We start from the raw sequence: 25,775 nt of genomic DNA on the forward strand, positions 1-25,775 counted from the left end.
GCAGGTTTTCAGAAAGAGACAATCACGTGGCTCAGAGGTCTGTCAGCTCTCCTTCACGTCTCAAAACCCAGGGATGCAGCTTTGGTGCCTCTGATGTGACACAAGACATCAGCAGCGCCACCAAATAGGGTGAGGAACCGTCTCAGACCCAGACAGGAGAAAGGACACTTGGGAGCCCTTTCCACCTGCCGGTGTAAGAACTGGCCCGGGGCCTCAGCCAGTTGGTTTCTCACCTGCCCTGTATTGCAGCTCCTGGAGTCTGTGAGTCTGGCTGTGGGATGTAGAAGGGGAAGTGGGTGGGGGAAGCCGGGCACGCTGATCTAGAGGACGTCTGTCCTGATTCAACAGTGATTTGTGGCCAATCACTGCTCTTCTGAGGGCCCAGATTCCTTCCACAAAGATGAGGAGGTCGGAGGATGTGATAGCTGCTTCTTTCAAGTTCTGTCTCTCGAAGTGTCTCATGTCCACTCTGCCATGGGTTTTTATAAATCTCTTCTGTTATTAAATATGGAACATCTGACACATGCCTGCCTGTCCCTTTTTTTCCCTCAAACAAAGGACTTTGAGTTCACGAGTGGAGCATGTTGGCAATGGAGAAAGCTGGTCTCCAGCCTGTCAGACTATTCTGAAAGTCCTGTTTTCACAGCAGCAGGAGACAAGGTCTGTCACTGGGCTGCTTGGAAGGGATCAGAAACGTGTATTTTTAGGAGTTTTTAAAAGGAGAGGCCTTACGCAGGGTCCCAGCCAGAGGCCATTTTGCCTTTTCAGTCCTGTGAGGAGCTGGAAGGCTCGTGGGGAGTCTGGGGTCTCATCTCACCCAGCTCCTGGACTCCAGGACCTGGCTTCCTCCCAGAGGCCGCACCAGCACCCACTCCACCCCCAGCCCCTTCTCTTTGCTGACGGATGCTGTCCTGGGCCTCCCCATCTCAGGACCATGGTTCCTACTGCTGAGTCAGCAGATCAGCACTTCTAGTCTTTCCCAGGGAGGTTCTTTCTAGGAGCCAGATCCCAGAAAAGGTGAAGGAAGCCTGCAAAACTCTGGCCTGAACTGGCCAATCCCTAGGCCTGCTGGTCTTTCTGGGATCCCAGCTTTGCCAAGAGGTCTTTCTTTGAGTTTAGGCCCCCTGGAGCAGAGCTGACCCATGTCCAAATGATGTGGTTTGATAACAGGAGTCTGTTGTAATGGATTTAGGAGCAAGGGTGTTGCTGCCTGAGCAGGCCTGTGGGGCAGCCATCGGGCCCACCTACAGGATTCCTGCATTCCAGCCACAAGTGGTCGGGGCAGAGAGGCGTCTCCACCGAGTCTGACATCCACACGCCAGTTGGGGGTGAGTCTCATTCTGTTCCTGCCTTGGGATTTGCCTCCATTCCCACACCCCAGTGGAGAGTGACTGGGAGGGAGTCAGTCCCTGGGACTCGAGCAGGTGTGCATGTCTCCCTGAGTCTGGAAGACATCCCAGGGACCACAGACCTGTGTGCTGGTTTGCTGGGCCAACACCAGAGGGCACGACAGGAAAGGCAGGATCCGGGGTCTTTTCTCCTGCAGCATGAGGAGGGGTGGGGGCACAAGGTCTCCTGGGCCAGGTCTTTCCTGTCCTGTCCCAGCCCGGGGAAGTCCAGGGCTCTGAGCTCAGAGACAGTCTCTGGGAGTTTTCAGCCACTTGTCTGGGTTCTGTAAACTCAAGGAGCTCCCTCCTGCCTTGGGGTCTTTCTGTATATGGTTTGCTCGGCCTGGAATGCCCTGCTCTCCTACTCCTGGCGTTGACAGGCTGCCACTTCTCTTTTCTCGAAACACCCTCTTCTCTTGGTCTCCCTGTGGTCATGTCCTCCCTGTTTTCCTCCTGCCTTGCTGGGTGCTTCTTCTCACCCGTTTGCCAGCAGCTTTTCCACTTGACATCCAACTTCCTTGGAGGTCCAGTGGTTAAGAGTCTGCATTTCCAATACAGGGGAATGGGTTGGATCTCTGGTTAGGGAACTAGATCCCAAATGCCTCACAGCAAAAAAAAAACAAAAAACAAAAACTGGGGGTGCCCCTGTTTGGCCCTATGCCCTCTCCTGTCCTTTATCCACCCTCCTTCATGGCCAACTGTACCCCAGACCCAGGCTTCCCTTGTGGCTCATCTGGTAAAGAATCTGCCAGCAATGTGGGAGACCTGGGTTTGATCCCTGGGTTGGGAAGATCCCCTGGAGAAGGGAAAGGCTAGCCACTCCAGTATTCTGGCTGGAGAATTCCATGGACTGTATAGCCCATGGGGTTGCAAAGAGTCGAACACGACTGAGTGACTTTCACTGCCTGCACCCAGACCCATGATTTTAAACTCCGTTGCTTAGCTGATGACATCTCAAGTTTATCTCCATTCTGGATCCTTCCCTGGCCTGAAGACTTTCAAACCCAATGATTTGCCTGGTGACTTTAACAGCCTGTCAAACATAATGTGAACAAAACCCACTCGAGAGTCCCCTCTCTCCCACTTCACTGCTTCTGCAAACTCCTCCAGCTCAGGAAGTGACTCCCTGAGTCCCCAACCCCTGTTGTTTAAGCTCCAAATCTAGGCAACACACATCCTTCTCCTTCTCATCCTCCATGTTCAAATCATCAGCAGGGCCCTTGGCTCTACCCTCAAAACATCTCCAAACTGTGTTTCCTGTGACTTATCATCCAGCCTCCCTGGAGCCACCCTCATCCCTTGCCTGCATAGATGCAGAGCATCTGGGGTGGATTCTCTGCAGGTGGAGTCACAATTCATGCTCCAGACAGCAGCTGGGGGCAGCAGGGATCCTGAAAACAGAACTGAGCGTGTCCCCTCACCTCCTTATAACTCCCCTCCCCCACTGTCCTCAGGATGAAGTCCCAGCTCCCTGCCTTGGTTGATGGCCACCCCTCTCCCAGGCCTGGTCCCTTCTCATTCTGCTGCGCCTCCCCTTAACTCTGTTCACCACCACACCCCCCTCAACACCCCCAACTCACCAGGTGACTTTGTTCCTGTGGTTCCCTCTACCTGGGATGTCCTTCCCAGGATCTCAGCCTAGTTGGCTCCTTCCTGTCGCAGCATCTTCCTGGAGGGGCCACTGCTGGCTCCTAACCTCAAGCTGCCACCCTGGCCGCCCTCTACCAGGTGGCCACCCATTGTAAGTACTCTGACATTTCCTCTGTGTGTGTCTGTTATTTTTCTCCCTCCTTTGAATGTAAACTCCAGGAAAAGAAAGGGCCCCTGGAGTCCAAGCAGTGCCTGGTGATGCAAGAAGGAACGACCTTCGTGGAAGGAGGCAAGATGAGAGGCCAGAAGCCTGATTAGGATGTGCAAGAATATTTGGGGCTGAGTCAAGGTGGTGGTGGGCTTCCCAGGTAGCTCAGTGGTAGAGAATCTCCCTGCCAATGCAGGAGATGCGGGTTTGATCCTTGGGTCAGGGAGATCCCCTGGAGAAGGAAATGGCAACCCACTCCAGTATTCTTGCCTGGGAAATCCCATGGACAGAGCCTGGTGGGCTGCAGTCCATGGGGTCGCAAAGAGTCTCGGACATGACTTAGCGACTAAAGAATAGCAAATTAGGTAATAACAGATCCAACTAGTTAAAACAGCTTCACTGGATTGGGTGGGGCCCTAATCCAAAAATGGGTGTCCTTGTAAAAGGAGAAAATAGAGACACAGATACAGAGAAAGAAGATGCCATCTGATGATGGAGGCAGTGATTAGAGTTATGTTGCTACCAGCCAAAGAGCACCAAGGATCACTGGTGGTCACCAGAAGCTAGAAGAGGTAAGAAGGATTCTCCCTTACAGCCTTCAGGGAGTGTGGCCCTGCTGACACCTTGATTTTGAAATTCCAGCCTCTAGAATTCAAGAGACTATGTTTGTGTTTTAAGTCCCCAAGTCTGTGGCCATTTGTTATGGAATCAGTGAGAACCTCATGCAACGGTCAAGGATAAGTTGGTTGATGCTGGCCATCAGGGGTCGAGCTTCCCACCTTCAGGCCTCAGGATGAGCCACCTATGCCCTGCCACCCCCTCCCCCACATGGCTGGGAAGCTGACCCTATGAGAGTGACCACGTCTGCCCGAGCTCCAGGGCTTCACCCGTGGGTTTTACTCTGCTTCCTGCCCAACAGCCAGGACAAGGATGCAGAGCCTGCCTCCCTGGCCTCTGCAGATGCTGGGCTTGCCGGTTCTCTGCAGGGCACCATTCGTCACTGCTGCAGGGAGACGGCTGAGGCCCAGCCCCAAGGTGACCCATCCCTGCTACACCGAGAGCTCCACACAGATCCATTCAGCCGGGGTAAACCGCAGGAGATCACATCCCCTGGGGGCATCTGAGCACCAGGCCCCTTGGTTTCTGCCTAAGAAGGGCTAAGGACAGACACCCACCCCAGTCTGTAATGGCATGGACCCCACAGAGAACAGAACACTGAGGAGAAGGAGGGAGCGAGGCCCTGGCTGGGCAGCTGCAGCTCAGACCAGAGGTCCTTCTGGCCACTCAGCTTCAAGATCCAAATGTAAGACTGGCTCACATCAGCTTCTTTCTGCCACTGCCATCTTATCTCTTAGGTCTCTGCTGTGCAAAGAAATACCCAGAGACCCAAGAGCTAACCCACGTTGGCACACCCCAGACCCCAGTGTAGGTGAATGCCAGAAGATTCTAGGCAGTGCTTCTTCTTACTTACAGAGCAGACCCCTGTGTCCAAGCCTGCGAAGTTGGTGCAGAGTGCTCCCAGAGGAGGAGGGCATGGACCCTGCCTTGGGCACTAACTCAGCCTGTAATTCAGGCACTCTCCAAAGTCAAGACCATTCACAGATGCTCTATGTCTGATCTGAAAGACTCTCCTGAATTTTGTATTCTACTCCATAAAACAAATCTTTGATTTAGTAAAAACAGTGGCCTTTCAAATTAGTTACAACTAGATTACTTACCCCGTGCTCCTCCCCTGCCCCCATCATCTGGTAGAAGCGATGTGTTTTGTGATAGCTCTGTGGACGTTCTCCCTGGTTGAGGGTTTGTCACACAATAGGCCCAGAGGAGGGTGGCTGGGAGGTGGGCTGGGGAATCTGCAGGAGGGAGGGAGCCAGGCCAGGAGGAGCCAGCAAGGTAAACACATCAGAGAGCCCTGGGGTGTCCCCATGGGGGCAGGAAGCATCCAGAAGCTTCCTGGGGCCAGTCTCACAGTTGGAATGGCCCCTCCTGTTGCTACTGGGCTGCGCCTCTGACCTCAGGCTCAGTGTGTGGTCTCCCACTCCTGGTGGGTGGAGGCTGCTATTAGAAACCAGCCAGCAGGGGAGAGGCTGGCAGGAGCATGGCCACAGGCCAGGGACAGGCGGCTGGGAGGTGAGGGGAGGTGGACAGAGCTGGGGACCATCCCAGCTACACATCTTCTAATAGCAGTGAAGGTTTGGTCACAGAAGACCAAACAGGGAGACCAAATCCTTCTTTTTCTTCTCTCCACCTCCTTACAGGAGGGCAAGGCTCCCATCTTCCACACTTCTAATCCAGAGCCCGGCTGCCCCAGAGCCTGGCTTACTGGGTACTCTACTCTGGGCCTGGTGACCTGGACCACAAGTTGCCAGGGTGTCCGCCCTGCCCCCGAAGCAGGCCCCTAGGTGATGAAATGAGAGCTACTGCTCACCGCTCTGCCTCAGATGACAAGGTCCTTCCCCTACTGAAGGTCAGCAGGAGGCCTGCCCAGATGGCTGGCCGGCTGAACCCAAGAAAGCTGCATCCATGACTCCCTTCAATCCTCTCACCCCGGGAGGAGGCTCAGCCACCCAGAGACAACTGAAAATAGAGTCTAAGAATAAGCTGCTTAGTGGGGTTTGGAGAGGGGCCCAGGCCAGGGCCTTGGGGAGCATCAGCTGGTTGCAGAGGAGAGAACCAGGCACCCCGAACTTCCACTCACCTCTTCCAGGGACGGGGTTACTTAAAGGTGTCCCAGGGCCCTTGGCCAGATGTGAGCCCCATCCCCTCGGTTCTAAAACTGCAGGATCAAACCACCTGGGTTTATGCTTTTTGCAAACACAGGCCCAGCCAAGGCCATCTAAACACACAGCATCTCCTCCCCACACTCAGCAGAGCCCTGGCAGTCTCCACAGGACCCGAGGTGGCCAGGAGTGACAGTTCCCAGAGGCCTTCCAGAAATGGTCTCCAGGGTAAACTGGCTGCTTGACTGCTTCTAGCCTGGAAGAGGCCCCACTGCTCCCCAAAGTCACGGCTGGCCCGCCCCAGACCACCCTGGGATCCTGGTGCAAGCAACCTGTGGAAATTTGCTCTGAATCTGAACGTCTGGGAGAAGAAATGGTGAAACTGGTAGCTCCCTGAGCGCCTTGAGTAAAGGAAGTGACTGTTGCACCTCCTGGGACCCTTGCTGCTCCCTCCCCGCAGGGGAGGCTCTTTCCCCTTCCTTAGCCTGGCTGCAGCCTGCTCAAGCTGGCGATCTCAGCGGAAGAGACACTGCCTCCGGGAAACCTTCCTGAACACCGGGCTGGATGCAGCTCTCCTGATGTTTCCCGTGACACTTCATTCATTCACGCAATCATCCCTAAGACAGATAGGAACTGTGGCCCGCAATCTGCCAGCCTGTGCTAGGCAGGGGGGGGGCGGGGAGGCACACAAGGCCTGTGCCCCACCTAGAGCTCACAGTGAGGGTAGGGGGGGGGGTGGAGGCCCCAAGTCTGGGGGAAGCGATGCAGCGCCCGCAACCCCAGGGGCTGCGCTCCCCAAAGTCGGCTTGGAGCGGGTAGATGCCGGTGGCTGCGGTTCTTCCCGGTTCTCCCCCTCCCCCGTTTCCACGCGCCGTCTCCGCTTGGATGGCTGTGTCCTGCTGAGATTTGGGGGACGCGGAGCCCCTGCGCAGATGACCCCCTGCGGGGACGATCGCCTCCCACCCGCTCTGGCTGCCCAGACAAAGGCTGCGCCCCAGCTGCGGCCGCTGAGCGCGTGGATTCCGTGTCAGCGTCCCCCACCCAGTCTTCAGTTTGGCAAGCCAATCGATATTTTAAACAAATGAAAGCTGAAATTCTCTTCCCAAACAACTCTCCCTTTCTGGGATGGGGGAGGGGCAAAGAGCGCCTCCAGGATCGCGAGCTGGGCAACAGACGCAGGGCGGGGGCTGGGACCAGAAGAAACTCGCGCATCCAGAGGCGGCCGCCGACACGGGAGCGCGCATCCCTGGCCGCGCGTCCCCGCTCTCTCTCCGCAGCGGGCGAGGGCCTAGCGGTGCCGCAGTCCGCGGGGCGGGCGCGGGCGCAGCTTGCCCGCCGCTTCGCGCAGGGCCACTGCATTGCAGCTGCGCCGGGCGTGCAAGAGTGCGTGTGTGCATGCGTGTGTGTGCGACTGTGTGTGTGCACGCAGCCGCGCCCCAGTTTGCCAGGCGCTGCTGTCCCCGCACCCCCTCCCGTTCCGCCGCCGCCCCTCCCTCTCGCCGCAGCGCGCGCGCCCGCACGTCCCCGCGGCTTTAACTGCGAATTTGCTGGGTAACCGTGGGGGCGGGAGGGACTGAGCCGAGGAGCTGCGGAACCCGAGGGGAGGGGAGCCGAGAGGAAGGCTTCAGACAGCCTGGCCGCTGCGGCATCTTCTGCGACACACTTATCCACTGCCGGGTCATAGGGTTGGCCAGAGCCCTGGGGACCCCCACCCTCTGGGCTGTCCCAGTCGTCCTCTCTGCACTGAGAGGATTATGTCCCCGGCGCTGTGGCTGCCCCCCGACCCCCCGCCCTCGGTATTATTTATCAGGCTGGATAAATGCGGGTGGCTAAGTCACTCGTATTCATTGAAGGGGGCGGAGGACTAGAAGGACGTTTTATTCCTCTACCCTGGCAAGGTGGGAGGTCTCATGGTTCCTGTGCTCTGGACCCCTTTCGCCTCCCACTATTGAAAGGATGCCTGGTCAAGCCTAAAAGGAAGGAGATCCACGGGGTCCTTCCAGGCCCCCATCTACTCTCTGTCTGGGGGTGGTCCTGCCTTCTCCCCACCCCACCTCCTGTCATTTCTCCTGTGTATTCTGCCAGGGGCTGGGGGATGTTTATTTCAACCGGAGGCCTAGGGAGGTCAGAGCTCCAAGTCCCTGCAAAGGGGGCTGCTGAGGAGCAGTGTCCAGCTTGGCCAAGGACTCAGGGGGTGTGCTTCTCATGGAGCAGTTAAGGTGGCTTCCCTTCCCCATGGTTCCTGTCATAGCGTCTTCTCCTGCAGGCACCCTCCTGGATAGCTGGATAGCTGGCTCTCTGTCTCCCCTCCCCACGCCGGGAGGCCGGAGGTGGGGGGTGGGGCAGCTGATATTTCCTGTGCTTCCAGGTGAGGCTCTGCTTGGCTGGACTTGGTTCTCGGAAGTGCTCCATCTCCCATGCAGGTCCCACACTGACTGGTCCCAGCATCCTTCAGTCACCCTGGAGAGGTGACCTGGTCACTGAGGGAGAGCCAGGGCTCTGCAGACTTCCCTGTTCCCTTTCCCATTTGTTCTGCAAAACTGAAACCGGATTTCCTGAACGGGAGCCCCTGGTCACCCTGCCCTTCTCTGTTACATCCTGCGGGTCATCCGGCTGGCTGCAGCCTTGGCCAGGGTGGCTGCCAAGGCCAGCCTGGTGCTCCCAGGCAGCCACTGCCAGGCGCAGATGCCTGCTGACCCAAAGCCACCTCCCGGAACAGCTCAGAGGGTTCAGTGGCCGGGATGGCTGCCAGGCACCCTGTCCCTTCTGGGGCCAGGGCTGCGATGAGGCTGAGGTTTACACCCTGGGTGGCTCAGGAAGGCTGCCAAGGCATGTACCCGTGCCCAGAGATCCTCCAGCGGCCAGCAGCAAAGGGAGGTCTGAGAGGGGAGAAGGCAAAGGGCTGCTGTGGATAGGAAAGGGGAGCTTAAGGAACTGACCCTACAGAGGGCCCTGGGTGAGCTTAGCCGAGACCTAACACCTTGGGTTGGCATGGTCTCCAGCAAGGGATCCCACAGACAGGCATCTCTGCAGCTGCCCTGATACAAATGGCAGGTTCAGTCATCCTTTCCATTCTGTCTCTGTCCAGAGCAGACCATCAACTCAGCCCTCCAGCCAATTTCGGAGCTTCCCTTGGGCATGTCCATGCATGGAAGGGCAGTCTCTGACCTTAGCACCCTCCTCCCCAACACCCCGCCACCCCTGTTGAGCAGGGCAGCTGCTCTTAGAGAAGCAGCCTCAGCCATCACATCCAGCCTCCTCCCTTGGAGCCACTGGGGGCTCCCTGGCCCTCCACCCTCAGTCCTGATGGTGATCCTGGGCTTGTGTCAGATGCTCTACAGGACAGTGCATGCTCAGTTGCTCAGTCGTGTCAAACTCTTTTCCAGCCCCATGGACTGTAGCCTGCCAGGCTCCTCTGTCCATGGAATTTTTCAGGCAAGAATACTGGAATGAGTTGCTCTTTCCTACTCCAGAATATCTTCCAGACCCAGGGATTGAACCTGTGTCTCCTGCGTTGGCAGGCGGGTTCTTTACCACTGTGCCACCTGGGAAGCCCGTATAGGGCAGAAGCCGAAGTAAAAATAGCTTAGAGGCAGGAGTGATGGGTGGGGAAGAGTTTCCATAAGAAGGTTTGGCTTATGGTCTCTAAAAGGCAGAAGCACTGGACACACAGCCCCGAAGTCCAGCCTTGGAATCAGAAAGAAGCCCATCGCGGGCTGCCTTCCCCCGGCCTCGCCTCTGAGAGGCTCAGGGCTTGGCGCTGGCCTCCAGGAGCCCCTGTGCTTCCAGGAACTGCCCTGGGTGAGTGGCGATGGGGTGGTAGAGGATGCTTCGACCTGGCTGCTCCGGGGCTGTTGAGAGAGGCTTAGCAACTTGGGGGTTTGTCTGGCTGCCAGATCCCCTGGCAGGCCCTGGGCCCAAGCTCACAGACTCACTGTGTTCCAGGGAAAGGCCGAGATTAAGGTGAGTCTCACCAGGTGAGACTTGGGCCCCGAGCAGAAGTCAGGACACCTGGGTGCTTCCTCCTTTCTCACACCTTGTGCACAGGGTTCCCGGGTGTCCCTCTGCCTTGGGCCTTGGTAAGGTGACCCGAACGCCCTTCTTACCGTCCAGTGACAGCCAGTCGTGCTGGGAGGACGGGAGTGTGGGCAGGGCCCGAGCTTTGTACTCAAACACCACCGAGTTGGAGATGATCTGGTTGTTGAAGGCAACTTGTAGGGTCACAAGACCAGTGTCGTGGGCTGAAAGCAAAAGAAAGACCAGTCAGGGTGGGGGTTGGGGGGGTGTGGACCTCCCCCCACCCACCTTGTGTACCACCCCAGGGACTGGAGGAGCCTCTTCCATCTGCTCCTCATGGATTAGCCCTGCCTGGGCCTGCTCATTCCTCGAGGCCAAAATGCAGTGCTGCTTCTACTAGAAGGCTTCTCTGGGGGCTGGACTCAGCCATTGCCCCTTGATCACTCTAGTTTGTTACTGCCTGTTTGCTCCCCTGCCCTGTCGGGAGGACAGGGACTGGGAGCTCTGTATAGATTTGTTGAATGAATGAGTGAATGGTCCTCCACTCCACCGCATGCCTGATTGAGTCCTCCCCCTCCAGTCCATCCTGGGGGGAGAGGTTGGGTTCATGTCCAGCATTTCCTTTGTGCTTATTTCTGTTTCGTCCTTTCCTGCAAGCAAGTCCTGACTCACTTAGCATGGCCTGCGTTGTATTTTCAGAAGTTCTGCCTCCCTGATGGAGGCAAGGGCTTCGTCTGTGCCTGTTACTCTGAGTCCAGTGGGGGCTGGGCTGCGGCCTGGCAGGAAGCTTGTACCTCCCTCTCAATGCCTGGACAGCAAACTTTGGAAAGACAGGCCCTTATGGGCCTCAGCAGCTGTTCTGACTCCAGCACAGGGCCCAATGAAAACTTCTGGTTGGGTAACCCATGGGATGTTCTCACTGTCTCCCGGCCTTGGGCAGAGACCTGCTTTGTTTCTGGGGAAGAGGCTGCTGCTGAAGTCTTGGGGACCGGGTCGGGGGCTGTGCGGGCTGCTCCGGCCCACCAGGCCTCATCCCCCGACCCCAACTGGGAGACAGCAGGGTTCTGTGCTCTCTGCCCTGCTTGTCTGGAACCAGCGATCGGGGCCTCCCCAGGACAGGTTTCCAGGGAGGACGCACCCAGGGATCATGTTACTGTTTGGGCTCTTGGTTTTCCGAAGCTTAGCCTGGAGGAAGCTATCCAAGTCAGCTGCTCCTGGGGGCAGAGGAAGGCTCTGGCTTCTCTAGGAGGACGGGTGGTGTAGGCTCACTTCCCGTGGGAAAACCAACTCATCCACTTGTGACGTCTCTCCATCTCAGGTGGAGGTGTTACATCATTGTTCCCAGAGTGGGTCTTCAGGAAGTCATTGCCCCAGGATGACCTGCAGGCTTATTGTCCCCCTGTGCTTTCTGCCCTGGTGTGGCTCCTCAGATCCAGGTCACAAGCTGGCTCTGTGGTGGGTGGGTGGGTGGGGAGGCGGTGTCCTGCAGGACCTCCTGCCGTGCCTCTCTGGGCAGGGAGCCCCAGCCAAGTCCAGGCTCCAACTACATCCCCGGGGAAGACCTCCGAGCTTGTGGTCACTCGCCTTCCCTGGTGATTTGCCTGGCTCACCAACAGGAGGGCAGGGCATCAGCGTGCGTCCATCTGAGCCCGCTCAGCTCTGCTCGTCTGAAAACACCTTGCTGGCCCTGGGGAGTTCAAGGATTCCCTGCACCAGATGTTCCAGCCGGAAGGTCCTCCCCCGCCGCTGCTCATCTTCCACCATCTCCTGGCACATGCACAGCCTGCAGTGATGCTGGAATGGTGGCAGATCCAAAGGTGCCCCGTCTGTCCCCAGAGAGATGCAACAGAGAGCACCTGTCACCGTCTCCTGGGTCTCAGCCCAGCGGTCCCACACACACAGGCCCATCACTCAGGGTATTTCCTGGAGTCTCTTTCCTTCCCCTGCATTCAGTCCATTAGTGAGTCCTGGGTCCATTGACTTCTCTCCATCTCAACAGCCACCATGCCAGCCCAGGCTGCCATCACTTCTTCCTTACCAGATGCCTGGACTCCTGCATTAGCCTCCTGCTGAGGGCAACCTCAGAACACCCGAGACCTACCTGTCCCTGCTGGGATGGTGTCGGGGGGCCACACTTGGGAGCCCCCACAGGACACAGGTGGGAGTGTGTTCCCCGGGAGAGCCTTCCTCCTTAAGTTGGGAAGGATTACCCCTCTGCTGCTTCCTGTGGTTTCTCTGCTTCTTTCTATGCTCCTACAATCCATTCTTCCACACACCCAGAATAATCTTTAATTTTTAAAAAAAGGTTTTTTGTTCTCTGTTTGGCGGTGGTGGGTCTCAGTTGTGGCACGTGGGTCTGCGTTGTGTCATGGGGGATCTTTTGTTGCAGCGTGTGGACTCTCTGATTGTGGCTCACAGGCTCAGTAGTTGCGGCACGCAGGCTTAGTTGCCCTACGGCATGTGGGATCTTAGTTCCCCGACCAGGGCTTGAACCCACGTCCCCTGGATTTCAAGGTGGATTCTTAACCATTAGACTTCCAAGGAAGTCCCCACCCAGAATCATCTTTCAAAGACATAATTTTGGTCAGGCTGCTGCTGCTACTGCTGCTAAGTCACTTCAGTCGTGTCTGACTCTGTGTGACCCCATAGACAGCAGCCCACCAGGCTCCCCCGTCCCTGGGATTCTCCAGGCAAGAACACTGGAGTGGGTGGCCATTTCCTTCTCCAATGCATGAAAGTGAAAAGTGAAAGTGAAGTCACTCAGTCGTGTCCGACTCTTTGCGACCCCAGGGACTGCAGCCCACCAGGCTCCTCCGTCCATGGGATTTTCCAGGCAAGAGGACTAGAGTGGGGTGCCATTGCCTTCTCCCCACTTAAAACAAGTGGCTTCCATTGCAGATAAAACCAAATCAGACTCCTTCTTATGACTCAGAAGGTGGGACATGATCTGGACCCTGCCATCTTCTCCACCCTAGCTGTCTCCCACCTTTGTATTTCTCCAACTTACCCAACCTGTTCCTGCCTCAGGGCCTTTGCACCTCCTTTGCCCACAGTCCGGAGGCTTTTCTCCTACTCTTCCCAGGTCTGGGAGCATCTCATCATTCAGGTTCCAGCCTAATGCCCCAGCCTATGGGAGGCCTTCCCTCATCAGTCTGTCCAAAGGAACCTCCCTTACTGCATTACCATCTTCTAGTGTCCTGGTATCATTTTCTCCAGTTACCCTGGTTATGTCTTTGTTTCCTTTTTTTTTTTTTGTCTTCTACAATAGAACGTAAGTTCCAGGAGAGATGGAAGCTGGTCTGTTCTGATCTCTTTATGTCCAGGGTCATGGTCAGTGCCTGGACTGTTATAGTCTCTCAATACGTGTATGTTGAATGAATTGCTTAGAAAACACAGTGCACTCGTTCATCTTTTTTTTTTTTTTCCAAATGATGGGAGGAGAGAGGATATGCAGGGGGAACATGGTTTTTTGTTTCGTTTTGTTTTTTGGCTGTGCTGGGTCTTCATTACTGCGTGGGCTTTTTCTAGTTGCCGTGAGAGGGGGCTGCTCTTCCTTGTGATGGGTGGGCTTCTCATTGTGGCAACTTCTCTTATTGCAGACCACGGGCTCTAAGAGTTTCAGTTGTTCCAGCACTCAAGCTTCAGTAGTTGTGGCTCCCAGGCCCAAGAGCACAGGCTCAGTAGTTGTGGTGCGTGGGCTTATTTGCTCCTTGGCATGTGGAATCTTCCAGGATCAGGGATTGAACCAAGTCTCCTGCATTGGCAGGCAGATTCTTTACCACTGAGGGAAGCCCTGCTCATCTCATTTTGAACTTCATTTTGCCTTTGGTGCCTCCAAGGACACCAGGAGAGAGTGCCAAAGAATTGATGCCTTAGAACTGTGGTGTTGGAGAAGACTCTTGAGAGTCCCTTGGACAGCAAGGAGATCAAACTAGTCAATCCTAAAGAAGATCAGTCCTGAATATTCATTGGAAGGACAGATGTTGAAACTGAAGTTCCAATACTTTGGCCACCTGATGGGAAGAACTGACTCACTGGAAAAGACCCTGATGCTGGGAAAGATTGAAGGCGGGAGGAGAAGGGGACGACAGAGGACGAGATGGTTGGATGGCATCATGGACGTGAGTTTGAGCAAGTTCCAGAAGTTGGTGATGGACAGGGAAGCCTGGTGTGCTGCAGTCCATGGGGTCGCAAGGATTTGGACACGACTGAGCGACTGGACTGAAGTGACTGACTCCAAGGACCCCAGCATGGGGCTGTCTGAAAGTCCCAAAACAAGTCTTCTTGTTGCTGGCAGCGGGGGTTGGCTGGGAGGGGAGTGTCCTTCGTCTTCTCCTGAGCCTGGGCTGCCCCTTCCTAAGTCTCAAGCCCTCTTTCATTGCTGCTTCACTTCGGCTCAGTGGCCTGACTTGGTTGTCTCCCTCCTGACCTTGGAACGTTCCTGGAATCTCACAGGAGGGAGTTTCCGTGCCTGTGTCTTCTGCAGCCAGTGATGGAAGGGGAGCAAGAACCGTATTCTTGGTCAGGGTCAAGTCCCTCCATCCGTGCTGCCTGGGCACGTGCAGCAGGCCTTTGGGCGGGGGCAATTTGCACCCCCTGTGCCCCCTTCTCCCACACTACTTCCTCAGGTGGCCTGGCTTGTGCTCACAAGCCTCTGAGGCCTTCTTGTCAGCAAGGCCAGTTTGGTTCTCCTTTCAAGTATCCTTCATTTAAGATCAGCTCCAATTTCCCTGAGCCTCTGGGAGACCCAGGGCAGAGGTCCTCAAGCAATCAGCATCATCCCCCAAGCCAGGGTGTGGCTTGTTTGCGTGACCGACTCCTTCCTGACTGAGAGTTCCGTGGGGTCAAGGTCAGGGTTAGGGGTCTTAGCCTCTATTCCAGGTGCGTACCAGTTCCTGGCAAACTGCTTGATGAATGAATGAGTGCAAAAGCCAGGGCTGTTTTACAGAGTGACATGTTTCCATTTGGGCCTCAAAAGAGGATGTCCAAATGGGACCCCCCTCTTTGTGGTTAGGGGTAGAACAGGGCGGGTCCCCTGGGTCTCAAGACTGTCTGAGCCTCCCTGGGCCCAAGATGCAGGATGCTAGGGGAGCCTGAGCCACTGGGAGACATAGTGGCCTAGGCAGACTCTCCTGCAAGCTGGCTGCTCTGAGGACCCAGAGATGCTCTGGGTCCAGGAGAATTGCCTGTGAGACTTAAACAGCAATGGACCCCTCTCCCTAGTCCCCTACCCGCTGCCGAGGACAGAAAGAGCAAGGCCTCACTCATGAGAAGCTTCATGAATTGAGCCAGTGAGCCTAAAGCTTCCTGGACCTGCCCTCCTCTCAGTCCCTCTGCCATCTGGCTGGTGGTTTTTAGAGATGCAGAAGAGGGGGCTCAAGAGGTCAACCCCTGGGCTCAAGCCAGCAGATGGTAACTGGCTGATCTGGGATGCGTGATGTGACTGCTCCAGCGCCCCGGGGTTTGCCAGGTCCTGGCCTGGGACACCATCCAGAGGGCACACAAAGGCCGGTCTTTTTTTTTTTTTTCCGGAGGGGTCAGATAACTCAGGACAGACAAGGTCTAGGTCCTCAGCCAGGCAAGAACCAGGTACAGGAAGTGGCATCTATTTATAGGTCAGGCCAGTGCCGTTCCAGCAGCAGGTGATAAGTGGGTAGGTCAATAACACGCTGCCCCCTCCCCCTCTCTAGCCAGCAGAGGTTGGGGGCTGCATTAGCGACAAGCAGCCCTGAGCTTTGATAGGCTGGCCCAGCCTGGCTGACGTCCAGATGGCTGTGCTCCAGCCCCAGGAGGGCTGCTGGGAGCCTGGGAGCAGCAGGACCGAGTGGGAGCCAGCCAGGCCGCCCGTGGGGGAAGGGCCAGCAGGGGAGGCCGCCAGGGGCAGCAGCCCTGGCTCCCTGGGTGTTTGTGGTGAAGAGGTTGCTGTATTCAAGTGGAAGCTGAGCCGGTGAGCCCAGCCCTGCAGCAGGGCGTTCTGCTCTGATGGGCTTTGTGGGGAGATGGAGAGAGAAGAATGTTCCTGTCAGCTCGGGAGCCCCAGGTTGGGGGTATGGTGGGGGCGAGGCAGACGTCTAGGGTGGCCAGAGGTTCAAGCTGGACCACCCCAGGTGAACCAGGCCCCTGGCACAGACCAGTTCTACTCCTGACTTGGGGACCCCCGCCCCCACTTCTCTTCCCCCCAACCCCTAGCTCCACAGGGAGCTGTCTCTTTCTCTCTCTCTCTCCCCTTTTGTAGTCACCTTGGCTTCAGATGACATGGAGTGGGACTCTTCACCCTCACCACCCACCTCCTCCTCTGCCTCTCTGTCCAGCATCTGGGCCAGATGGACAGGTCATCCCTGGGACTAATGGTATCTGGGAAGCGTAGGTCGAGAGGTCACACCAGCACCAGCCCAGGGAACAGAAAACCGTGAGCAGATTCGAGTAGATATCCACCCCCTTTCTGTGACATGCCAGGCACTTTTCGAGCCCCAGGGGGCACATGGTGACCAAAAAAGACACAGACTGTGTCCTCCTGGACCCACAGGCCAGTGGGGAGGTAGTGATGACCAGAGGTCAAGGGCAGGTTGACCAGACAGGGACACCAAGCTACGTGGACGATGATGAGCCCCGCCAGAGCGAGAGGGAGAAGGCCAGAGGCATGGGAAGAGCACACGGGGGGCGGGGCACCGTCCCCCAAAATGGAAGGAAACCTCGTGCCTGCACCTTCTGGCCACGGGGTGGCTGGAATCACCGATGTATAAAAGGAGTTTGTGCGGATTAGTCTCAGTTTGACGCCCCCTCCCCGGTGGCCTGCTGGGTCTTCTCCCTCTCTCTCTGACCTGCTCTGTGTCCCAGGGGACTGGCCCTGTGGCCTGCATGGCCTGGGCTCTCTTGTTCTTGTGACTTCTGCTTGGCTTGGGCCATGGGAGAGAGCTGCTCTGTGGCCCCACACCAGATGTAGCTCCTGTCTGGACTCCTCCACCCACCATGCTCTCACCAGCTCCCATCACCCTTCAGGTGGAGACTGGTTAGAGCTTCCTGCTATGGCCAGTCCTGGGTGTGCCCACCTGGCTTGCAGGTTGACTAAATAGTCCTCCGTCAAGTTCTCTTCAAAACCCAGCCCACCTCACCTGTGCCCCCGTCTCACTGACGTTCTAATAGCTGATCTAGGACTCACTTCTTCACAGCGCAGGAAACTGAGGTCCAGAGAAATGACACAACATGCCCCAGGTCACCCTCCTCGCCCGTTGACCCAGAGCCCAGCGCTCCGGGGCCCCTGTGGCCTCTGCGGACAGGCGGCCTTCTCTCTTACCTGGGCAGTAGCAGCGCAGCACGCCGGGCTGAATCAAGGACGCAGGCACCGAGATCTGGTCAAACAGGCAGCTGTAATTATTGCTGGCTTCTTGCCAAGGGCCTGTGATGAGAACCTTCACTCCTCCCTGGAGGGAACAGAGGCCGGCAGGGGGCGGGGGTCAGCCACCGGGGGACAGGGGCCTCCGTGGTTGCACGGCTCAGATGGCGGGCCACACCCCCAGCCCACGTGCTTGTGGAACATGCAGGCTCCCCATTCCCATAAGCCCTACTTTATTTGTTTCTAAACTTTTGTTTTGTGTTGGGGTCTAGCCGATTAACAATGCTGTGATAGTTTCAGGCGCACAGCAAAGGGACTCAGCCATACACATACATGGACCCCTTCTCCCCCAAACTCCCCTCCCATCAGGCTGCCACTTGACACTGAGCAGAGTTCCCAGTGCTACATAATAAGACCTTGTTATCCATTTTAAATGATACAGATGAACTTATTTACAAAACAGAAACAGACTCACAGACTTAGAGATCTAACCTATGGTTGCCAGGGGGCGTGAATGGGGGAAGGGCGAGTTAGGGGGTTTGGAATCCACATAAAGCCCACATTTGAGAACCACTGTCTCAGGACTGTGGCAGGGAGAAAGGCCCCAGTTCTCCTCCCCCTGGTGTGCAGGGGCCCCAAGACGCCCTTTGCCTTTCACAGCTGGCATCCCGCAGGGGATGGCAGTTCTGACCCCTGACCCCCTCCCGGAAGTGGAACTTCCAGCTCTAGCCAGAAGGGAGCACGGTCTGTTAAACCGTTCCCCTCAGGATGCACCTGAGAAACTGGCTGGGGGCACCTGTGGAAGGCAGTGGAGGGGAGGGAGGGGCGTTCTCTTTCATCCACTTGTGGACAGACTGTGGGAACTCTGAGCTGTGGAAACAGGCCTGGGCATCTCAGTGGCCCCCCAGGGAGTGGACATGGTGGTGGCGAGGATGAGGGGAGACCCAGGAGGCCCAGGGTGTGGGGAGAGCCAGGGAGGCGGATGCAGATGGCGATGGGAAAGATATTGGAAGGAGCGCTCCGAATGGGAGGGGCTCAGAGGTTGCTCTGGGCTGGACGGCAGGCTTCCTGCTGGGGGCTGGGGACTGGGTGAGACTGTGCATGGCCTCCTGACTATGGGTTGAGCCACGGAGGGCACCCCTCTGTGCCGCCTGCACAGCCTGCAGCCCCCTGACTGTGTGTGCACATCGTACACGCAGCCCTGATGTGCTTGCAGCCTGGCTGAGCGGCAGCTGCTCTCACAGGGCGGGGGTGGGGCAGGGGGAGGGAGGAAGGGGGATGGCGGAGGGTGGCTCAGATGACCTTGCTCAGCTCCAGAGGAGAGGGCCCCAGAGGCGCCCAGGCGCAGGAGGGTGCAGGAAAGGGATCAGCACTCCCTGACCGCCTGCTGGAACCAGCCAGGGCAGCCACTCAGGGTGGTCTGATGTCTCGGTGCCCTGGGCAGTCCTGTTTTATTGTTTGAGCTTAGTGATTAATAGCACACTGTCCTGCCTGATGTGGGCAACACGGTGTAGGTGCCCCACTCAGGGCTCAGATTGCGGTCACTGAGTCGGGGAGGCTTGCCCTGGGGGTGCAGAGGGTGAGGTGGCTGGCCTCTAGGGCTCCCCCGGCTCTCCTAGGGTAGGCGAACCCAGGCTCCAGCCGTCTTGCCCAGCAGGGGGCCAAGAGCTGCCCAGGACGGGGTGGAGGGCACCACCTAGTGTCCAGGCAGGAGAAGTCAGGAGGCACCCCTGCTGGAGACCTGGGTGCTGGAGGGCCGGTGAGGAGCGCCTCACTTCTCCAGGCCAGAGAGGCCAGACCCCAGCTCTCCTGCTGCTCCGAATGCCAGCGAGACACTCTCTCCTGCTCACAGACCCGTTCTTGGGTGACCTGTCCTTGGTACTGGCCCATCCATGCTCCCAGCCTCAACACGGCACTTGCTTTGGAGGCTCCCCACAAGGTTTCTGGAAGCAGACCTGGTGCAGGACTGGCCTTGGGCGTCCATAGTGAGAGGCTTAGAGGTGGGTCCCCCATGGGCCAGCACAGAAAGGAGATTCCCCCCTGGAAGGGGCTCTCCCAGACTGGAAGGGGCTCTCTGAGACTGGAAGGCATTTTCCGTGTGATCTTAGATGGGCCTTCCTTCCTCTACCTGGAATGGCTAGGAAAATCAGCTTCCTGCTAGACAACCAAGTTTAGAGGGCAGTAGAGAGACCTCCAGAGAAGGCAATGGAACCCCACTCCAGTACTCTTGCCTGGAAAATCCCATGGACGGAGGAGCCTGGTAGGCTGCAGTCCATGGGGTCGCTAAGGGTCGGACTCGACTGAGCGACTTCACTTTCACTTTTCACTTTCATGTATTGGAGAAGGAAATGGCAACCCACTCCAGTGTTCTTGCCTGGGGAATCCCAGGGACGGGGGAGTCTGGTGGGCTGCCGTTTACGGGGTCGCACAGAGTCGGACATGACTGAAGTGACTTAGCAGCAGCAGCAGCAGAGAGACCTCAGGACCAAGAGCCAAAAGCAGGAGGCCTGCCCCTTCCCTCCAGTAGCTGTGTGTCCTCAGGCAAGTGGCCCACCCTCTCTGGGTGGCATTTGAACTCTAGGCACGCTCTGGCCTTAACTGTCTTTGGTTCTGACATATAGCCCCAAGGAGAGGTTTGGAGTTCTGTCAGTGGGGCGGGGCTGGGGCCACATCCATGGGTCCCTGGGGCTGGGAGTGGGTGCCTGCCTGGGAGTTGTGCCACATGACTCGGGAGAACCTAACTTTGGGGTGCCTGGGAGCACCTGAGACCAGGTCGGGGTACAGTGGTCCCTGGATCCTGGGTAGTGGAAGTGCAGTGGCTTCAAGAGGCCACAGACAGTTACTCTGTGAGAAAAAAGAAAAAAAAAAACAAAACACAACAATAACCCCAATCAATAGCTGCTAGCATGAAGCCAGGGCTGCTGTGAGGAACAAAGGACTGCAGAGATTACTGGAGAACATCAGGCCCTTCTCCATGGAAACTGCCACGGGAGGGGCTCAGCATCCATCCCGTTCAGGAGGGGGTTTCCATGGCAACATCGCCTGGCTGGGCTGAATCACTGTGACGCGGGCACCTGATGGCTCTAATTGCAGACTCCTGTGCCTGGTGCGGCAGGAGCGTCAGTGGAGGGAGATGACGCAGAAGGGCTTGGGGGAGGAGAGGCGGCAACACATGCTACCTGCAGTCTCTGTGCCCCTGGAGCCCTGAGATAAAGGCTCTGGATTTCTGATGCACCTAGGGAGGGTCCTGGAGCCTGGGGGAATGTGTGTGTGTGTGTGTGTTAGGTGAACAGGTGGACACGGCAGAGGGGAAACGGGAGCAACCTGTGTGGAGGCGGAGGGACACTCCAAGAAGAGAGAGCAAGATAGCCCTAGCCTTAGCATCCCTGTGAAGTAGATGCCTATGCACACTCAAATTTTAGAGCCGGGTGAGGGCACTGAGCCACTGACCTCATATTTACAGGTGGGGAAGCATCCCCAGGCCTAGGTCTTGCTGCAGAGCCCTCCACAAGCTTGGCAGAGCCTGACTAGAATGGGGCTCCTGACACAGGTGGAAGCGGGCTTCTTCCTGGTGGAGAAGGGGTGAGGGCGAGGGGAACCCTGCTAGCTGATGGGGGGTGCTCTGATGGGAGGGGGGAAGGGGCACGGGGGGAAGATGCTGTCTCCTGCAGGAGAACCCAGGAGGGGCAGTCCCTGTTGCTGGACCCGGCAGAGGGAGGAAGTGGCTGCAGATCCACTGGGGCCTCTGCAAAAGGCCTCCCCAAGCCACCACATCGGGCTCCAAAGGGCCTGGCTGGGTGGCATCTGCCCATTTCCCAAATCAAATTGAGTCTGAGCTGCTTTTGTTTCTGGGTAGCTGGAAGCAGCGAGAGCTTCTGCAAAAGCAGGCTGGCTGCTGCCTCCCGGAGGGGCTTCCCTGGTGGCTCAGACAGTAAAGAATCTGCCTGCAATGCAGAGACCAGGCACCTGGGCCGTCATTCCTTTCCTGTTCCCGTGCCGCCCTCTCGTGGCAAGCTGCTGAACTGACCTTCTCCGAGATAAACAGTTCAGGGATCCGCAGGTCAGCGATTGGATGGATACTGGAAGGAGAGGGCCAGGCTAGCCAAGGGCCCCTGACCAGTGCCCATGGGTCCCAGGGCCTTGGGGTGTGTAGTCAGCTCACAGGCCAACCGCAGGGGTAAAGACCTTCGCTTCCTTGGGCTCCATGGAGACTCAGCATCCTGAGGACCAGATCCCAAGGCTGTGGACTTGGGCCTTGAGGCCACCCTGCTCAGCAGGACACTGAGGCCCGGAAGCCAGGCTTCAGAGTCAGGCCCAGGAGGCAGCACCCCAACTCCCAGCTCTGACCTCCCCATGCCCCAGTCCCAGGGCTCCCTCTTGGCTTCTCTGAATTGCAGTCTTAAGCCCTGTGGCGGGGGGGAGGGGGACAGCTGCTGGGCTGAGCTGACCTATCTCTCCAGAGGGACAGGGTCACACTGAGCCACACCAAGGGAAAACTGAGTCAGAATCTTGCAGAGTCTTAGAGCGACCGCGGGGACTGGGGGCTCCCATGGGTGAGGGTGCCCATGGATGTGGATGGAAGAGGCAGGTGCTGCTGCAGCTGTTCACTGAGTCCTGACAACACCCCAGTAAGGAAGACAGGAAAGCAAGTCACCACCGGCCAGCCAGCAGGGGACAGGATTTGAATTTGGACTGTGCGCTCCCAGCCCCATGCTCCTCACCACATAGGGGAGCCACCTCTGGACACCTGAGCTTTGACGCGCCTGTTGCCTGTGGACCCAGAGCTGCTCTGATACGTGCTGAATCTCTGGGAAGCTCCTGTTCAAGGTGGGGTCACTACCTGGGCTGATGTGGCATCTGAGAGCCGGGACATTCATGCACAGTGGACACCCTCTGCCACGACCACGGCCACGGCAGGAGGACACGGAGAGGAGCCTGGGCCATGAGCTGCGAGGGCCACAGAGTAATAACCAGTAACATAATAATAAACTACTGATTACTTGCTACGGGCCAAAGACTTTACCAAGCTCTTCTGGCACCTTGCCTCACCCCGAGGCAGGCACTGTTACCACCTCCACCTGATAGGTGAGGAAGCCGCGTCACAGGGAGGGAGGGTCACAGCAGAGCCAGGACTGACACCCAGAAGTGGACCCCTGAGATGTGTCCTCCACTCTGGGCATCACTGGCCCCTTCACGAGGGCCCGGGGGAGCCTCAGAAGCAGAGATGGTCTCTCAGGAGAGTTTCATTTTTCAGGGAACCCCGTTAGCTCTGTCCCAGTGCAAGCATCATCACGGGAGCCCCTAACAGCGCCTGGGTCTGTTTAGCCAGCATCCCTGCCCTGCCTGTGCTGGAAGATGTTTTTTTGGGGTGTGCATCACTGCCTTTTGGTGACCCCGTGAGCTTCAGGGTCTTTTAGGAGCACCATTCCTTCAGTGTCCTGGTAGCAGCCCCTACCCCGGCAGCTAGGCAACGTGTCAGTGGAGCCAAGGGAGCTGTGGGCAACCGCCTGCAGCCTGGGGAGAAAATGCCAATCTGGGCCCCAAGGTGCTGGGGCCCAAGCAACTGGCAGGTGGCCTGGGAGGGGGCATGGGCATGGCCTAGTGGGCAGCAGGGGGTTAGGGAAGGCTCGGGCCATCTGTCCCTTTCCTATGCCATTCTACTTCACAGGAAAAGCAAAGGTTCTTTCCTTCATCACCTGCACCAGCCTGGAAGACCTGGGTTTCCTGTGGTCCTGGGCTTTGGAGCAGTGATTCTCAACATCAGATCTCAGCCCCCAGAAACTGAGGACAGCTCCAAGGAGGGGGCTGAGGCCAATGGCGGGAAAGCCTGGGTCATGTAACATGCCTTTGATCTTGTTGAGGTTGGATATACCCCCAAATCTCACAGATGACTCTTCAGAAACTCTATCCTCCCTCTCAATTTGGTGGGAATTTGTTTTGTGAAACAAATCAAAAGCAATGGATACAGATGGTCTATGGTGGTGACGGTGGATTTTCAAATGGTTTTCCAGCAGCCCTAGGATGCTTTTTCAAAAAAAAAGACAAAGCAAAACATGGATGGAATCTTAACACATCAGCCAGGTGACAGTGGTGACAGCAAACACTGAGCCTGGCCCAGCTAGGGCGGCCACCCAGCCTCCGAGGAGACCCCTGCTCCCGTGAGGACCGGGAACGCTCCTTGAGAGAGGCGGGGTATTTCTAGTGCCATGGGGACAGAGGGAGGGGACTTGGTCTGCACTGCCCAAAACTTCAAGGGGAGGGCAGCCACATGCAGACGAGCATCTCTTGCTGCATGCTGGCAGGTGGGCAGGTGGTGAGGCAGGTGGGACAGCTGAGGCAGGTGGGACAGCTGAGGCAGGTGGGGAGGTTGGCAGGTGAGGCAGGTGGGCAGGTGAGGCAGGTGGGTAGGTAGGGCAGATGAGGGGTGGTGACGGCAGCGGCAGCTTACCTCCGGGTAAGACCACTCCGGGGAGTAGTCGGTCACCATGAACACCCGTCCGCTCTGCTGCAGCATCCCCAGGGTGCCCGAGGCCGAGGCGGCCGAGACCACCTCAGCGACGTGCATGTAGGCCATGGTGCCAGCCCCGCCCTCGGCGCTGCTCAGCTGCAGGCCCCCTTGCTGGGGGCTACAGCAAGGGATGCACATCTCAGCCTGGGTGAAGGGGGCGCGGGCCCCGTCCTCCGACTGCGAGAGTGCTGTGCCGTCCCCTGACACCAGCTGGTGCCCGTAGATGGTGCCGCCGCCCCCCTCCACAGAGATGAAGTCATTGATCAGGTCGGAGAACTGGTTGCTGAAGGAGATGTCAAAGTGGTCCAGGCTGAGCTCCATGTTGGAGGCGTTGCCCAGGCCGGGCTGGGCCACGGGGTAGAGCCCCTGCACCACATTGCCCGGGAGGAGGGGAACACCCCCGGCACTTCGGATCACCCCGGTGGGCTCTGGCTGCAGGTAGTGCTCAGAGCTACAGGCCTGCAGCTCCCCGGACTTGATCAGGCCCTCGCCCCCTTCGGCCACCTGTGAGGTCTCCATGGTGACCTCCCCTTCCGTCGCCATGGCCTGGAAATTGGCCTGAAACTGCATGAGGTGGAGGGAGGATGTGGACTCTATCCGTGTCTCCATGTGGCCGCTGCAGGAGCTGGTCTGTGACGAGGCCTCCGTTTTCACCGTGGGCATCACGAAGGTGCCCCCAGAGTCACTCAAGCTGCTGTGGGCATTCTGCTCAATGGGGAGGGGCTTGCTGGCGTCCTGCAGGAAGAAGCTTGGGGAAGGGGTCTGGTGGACATGGGGGCTGTGGCCCGTCTGGCTGAAGCTGGACGTGTAGTCCTTGTTGGAGTCTATTGCACTGAAGTCCATTTGCTCCAGCGTGGTGCTGGGGCTCAGGCCACCGCCCGACGGCAGGAGGCTGGAGCCGGCGGTCAGGGTGAGGGAGCTGGATGCTGCAGCCGTCGCGGATGAGGAGTAGGCTTCTTTGGCCATCTGCTGCTCAAAGGAGGTGTCCTCGGTCTTGATCTCCTTGGTCAGGACGGTGGTGAAGCCGAAGCCCCTCTCCACAGGTGGTGAGTGCCGGACGTTGGTGCTGACCATCTCGGTTTTCAGGCCTCCGCCCCCGTACGTCTGGCCCTGCTTTGGGTTATTGAGGAAACAATCGGGGTCAAAGTTCATGGTGGTTTCTGGAATCTTCCGGCCCCCGTCGAGGGTGGTGGAGAGGACGAGCTCTTCGGACACATTGGTGGGCAGCATGGATAGGCTCTCCGAGCTGCCCGTGGTGGGGAAGGCGAACTTGTGGCCGTCGGAACTCACGGCCAGGACGAGGCCCTGAGAGGCGTCAGGCGAGAGGAGGTGGTGGTTGGGGCCGGCGGTGGGGGACATGGTGTACACGGCCTCGTTGGTGACCTCGGACATGAACACCGTGGCGCTCTGGGACAAACTCCCCATCACGGACGCCACCGCCATGCTGGACACGCCCGTGACCACAGGGCTGTCCACCATGTCCGGGTCGCTGTTGAGCCCGCTGCTGATGGACACAGGGGAGCTCTGGGTGGTGTCGGGGACCTCCACCTGGTTGGTAGAGGAGACCTCCGTGCTGTTCTGGTGCAGCAGCACGGGCTTGGCCACCTTGCCGTTCCTCTTCTCTCGACTCGAGCCCTTGCCGTGGTGGCTGTGCTCCTGCTTGCCCTCCGACACGTCATTGTGCTGCACCTCCGCGTGGCCCCCGTACCCCCCCGCCCTCGGCTCCACCTTCGGCGAGATGATGCGGTGTTTGGCACTGTTACACTTGTGGTGCACGCTGCTGCCCGCTCCTGCGGAGATTGCAAGCACAACGCACACGCGCACACACACACAGGTACACATACACGCACACGCACCAGAGAGTCAGAGCGAGGGCTGCGGCGGGCCCCGTCCCTGAGCACTGGGGTCAGGCAGAGCCCAGCCTGGGAGTCCAGGCAGCCCCTACTCCCCACCCGTCCCTGAGGCTGGCATGGGACAGACCCTCAGGGTGTTGGGCCAACTTACCCCACCT

The 25,775-nt window shown here is 57.8% G+C and overlaps 1 protein-coding gene across 12 annotated transcripts in view; it reads right to left on the minus strand.

Annotated features, from left to right (window-relative positions):
• CAMTA1 (calmodulin binding transcription activator 1) overlaps positions 1-25,775 on the minus strand; it is a 993,257-nt gene that overhangs the window by 73,202 nt on the left and 894,280 nt on the right. For all 12 annotated transcript variants that reach the window (XM_027565019.1, XM_027565020.1, XM_027565011.1 and 9 more), the window contains 3 exons: positions 23,705-25,554; positions 17,218-17,344; positions 10,013-10,147 (listed from right to left, as the gene is read on the minus strand). In XM_027565019.1, the coding sequence (XP_027420820.1) occupies positions 10,013-10,147; positions 17,218-17,344; positions 23,705-25,554 (2,112 nt within the window). The remainder of the gene's footprint in view (positions 1-10,012; positions 10,148-17,217; positions 17,345-23,704; positions 25,555-25,775) is intronic.

Source organism: Bos indicus x Bos taurus, chromosome 16 (assembly GCF_003369695.1).
Source record: "Bos indicus x Bos taurus breed Angus x Brahman F1 hybrid chromosome 16, Bos_hybrid_MaternalHap_v2.0, whole genome shotgun sequence".
NCBI classification, from domain to species: Eukaryota; Metazoa; Chordata; class Mammalia; order Artiodactyla; family Bovidae; genus Bos; species Bos indicus x Bos taurus.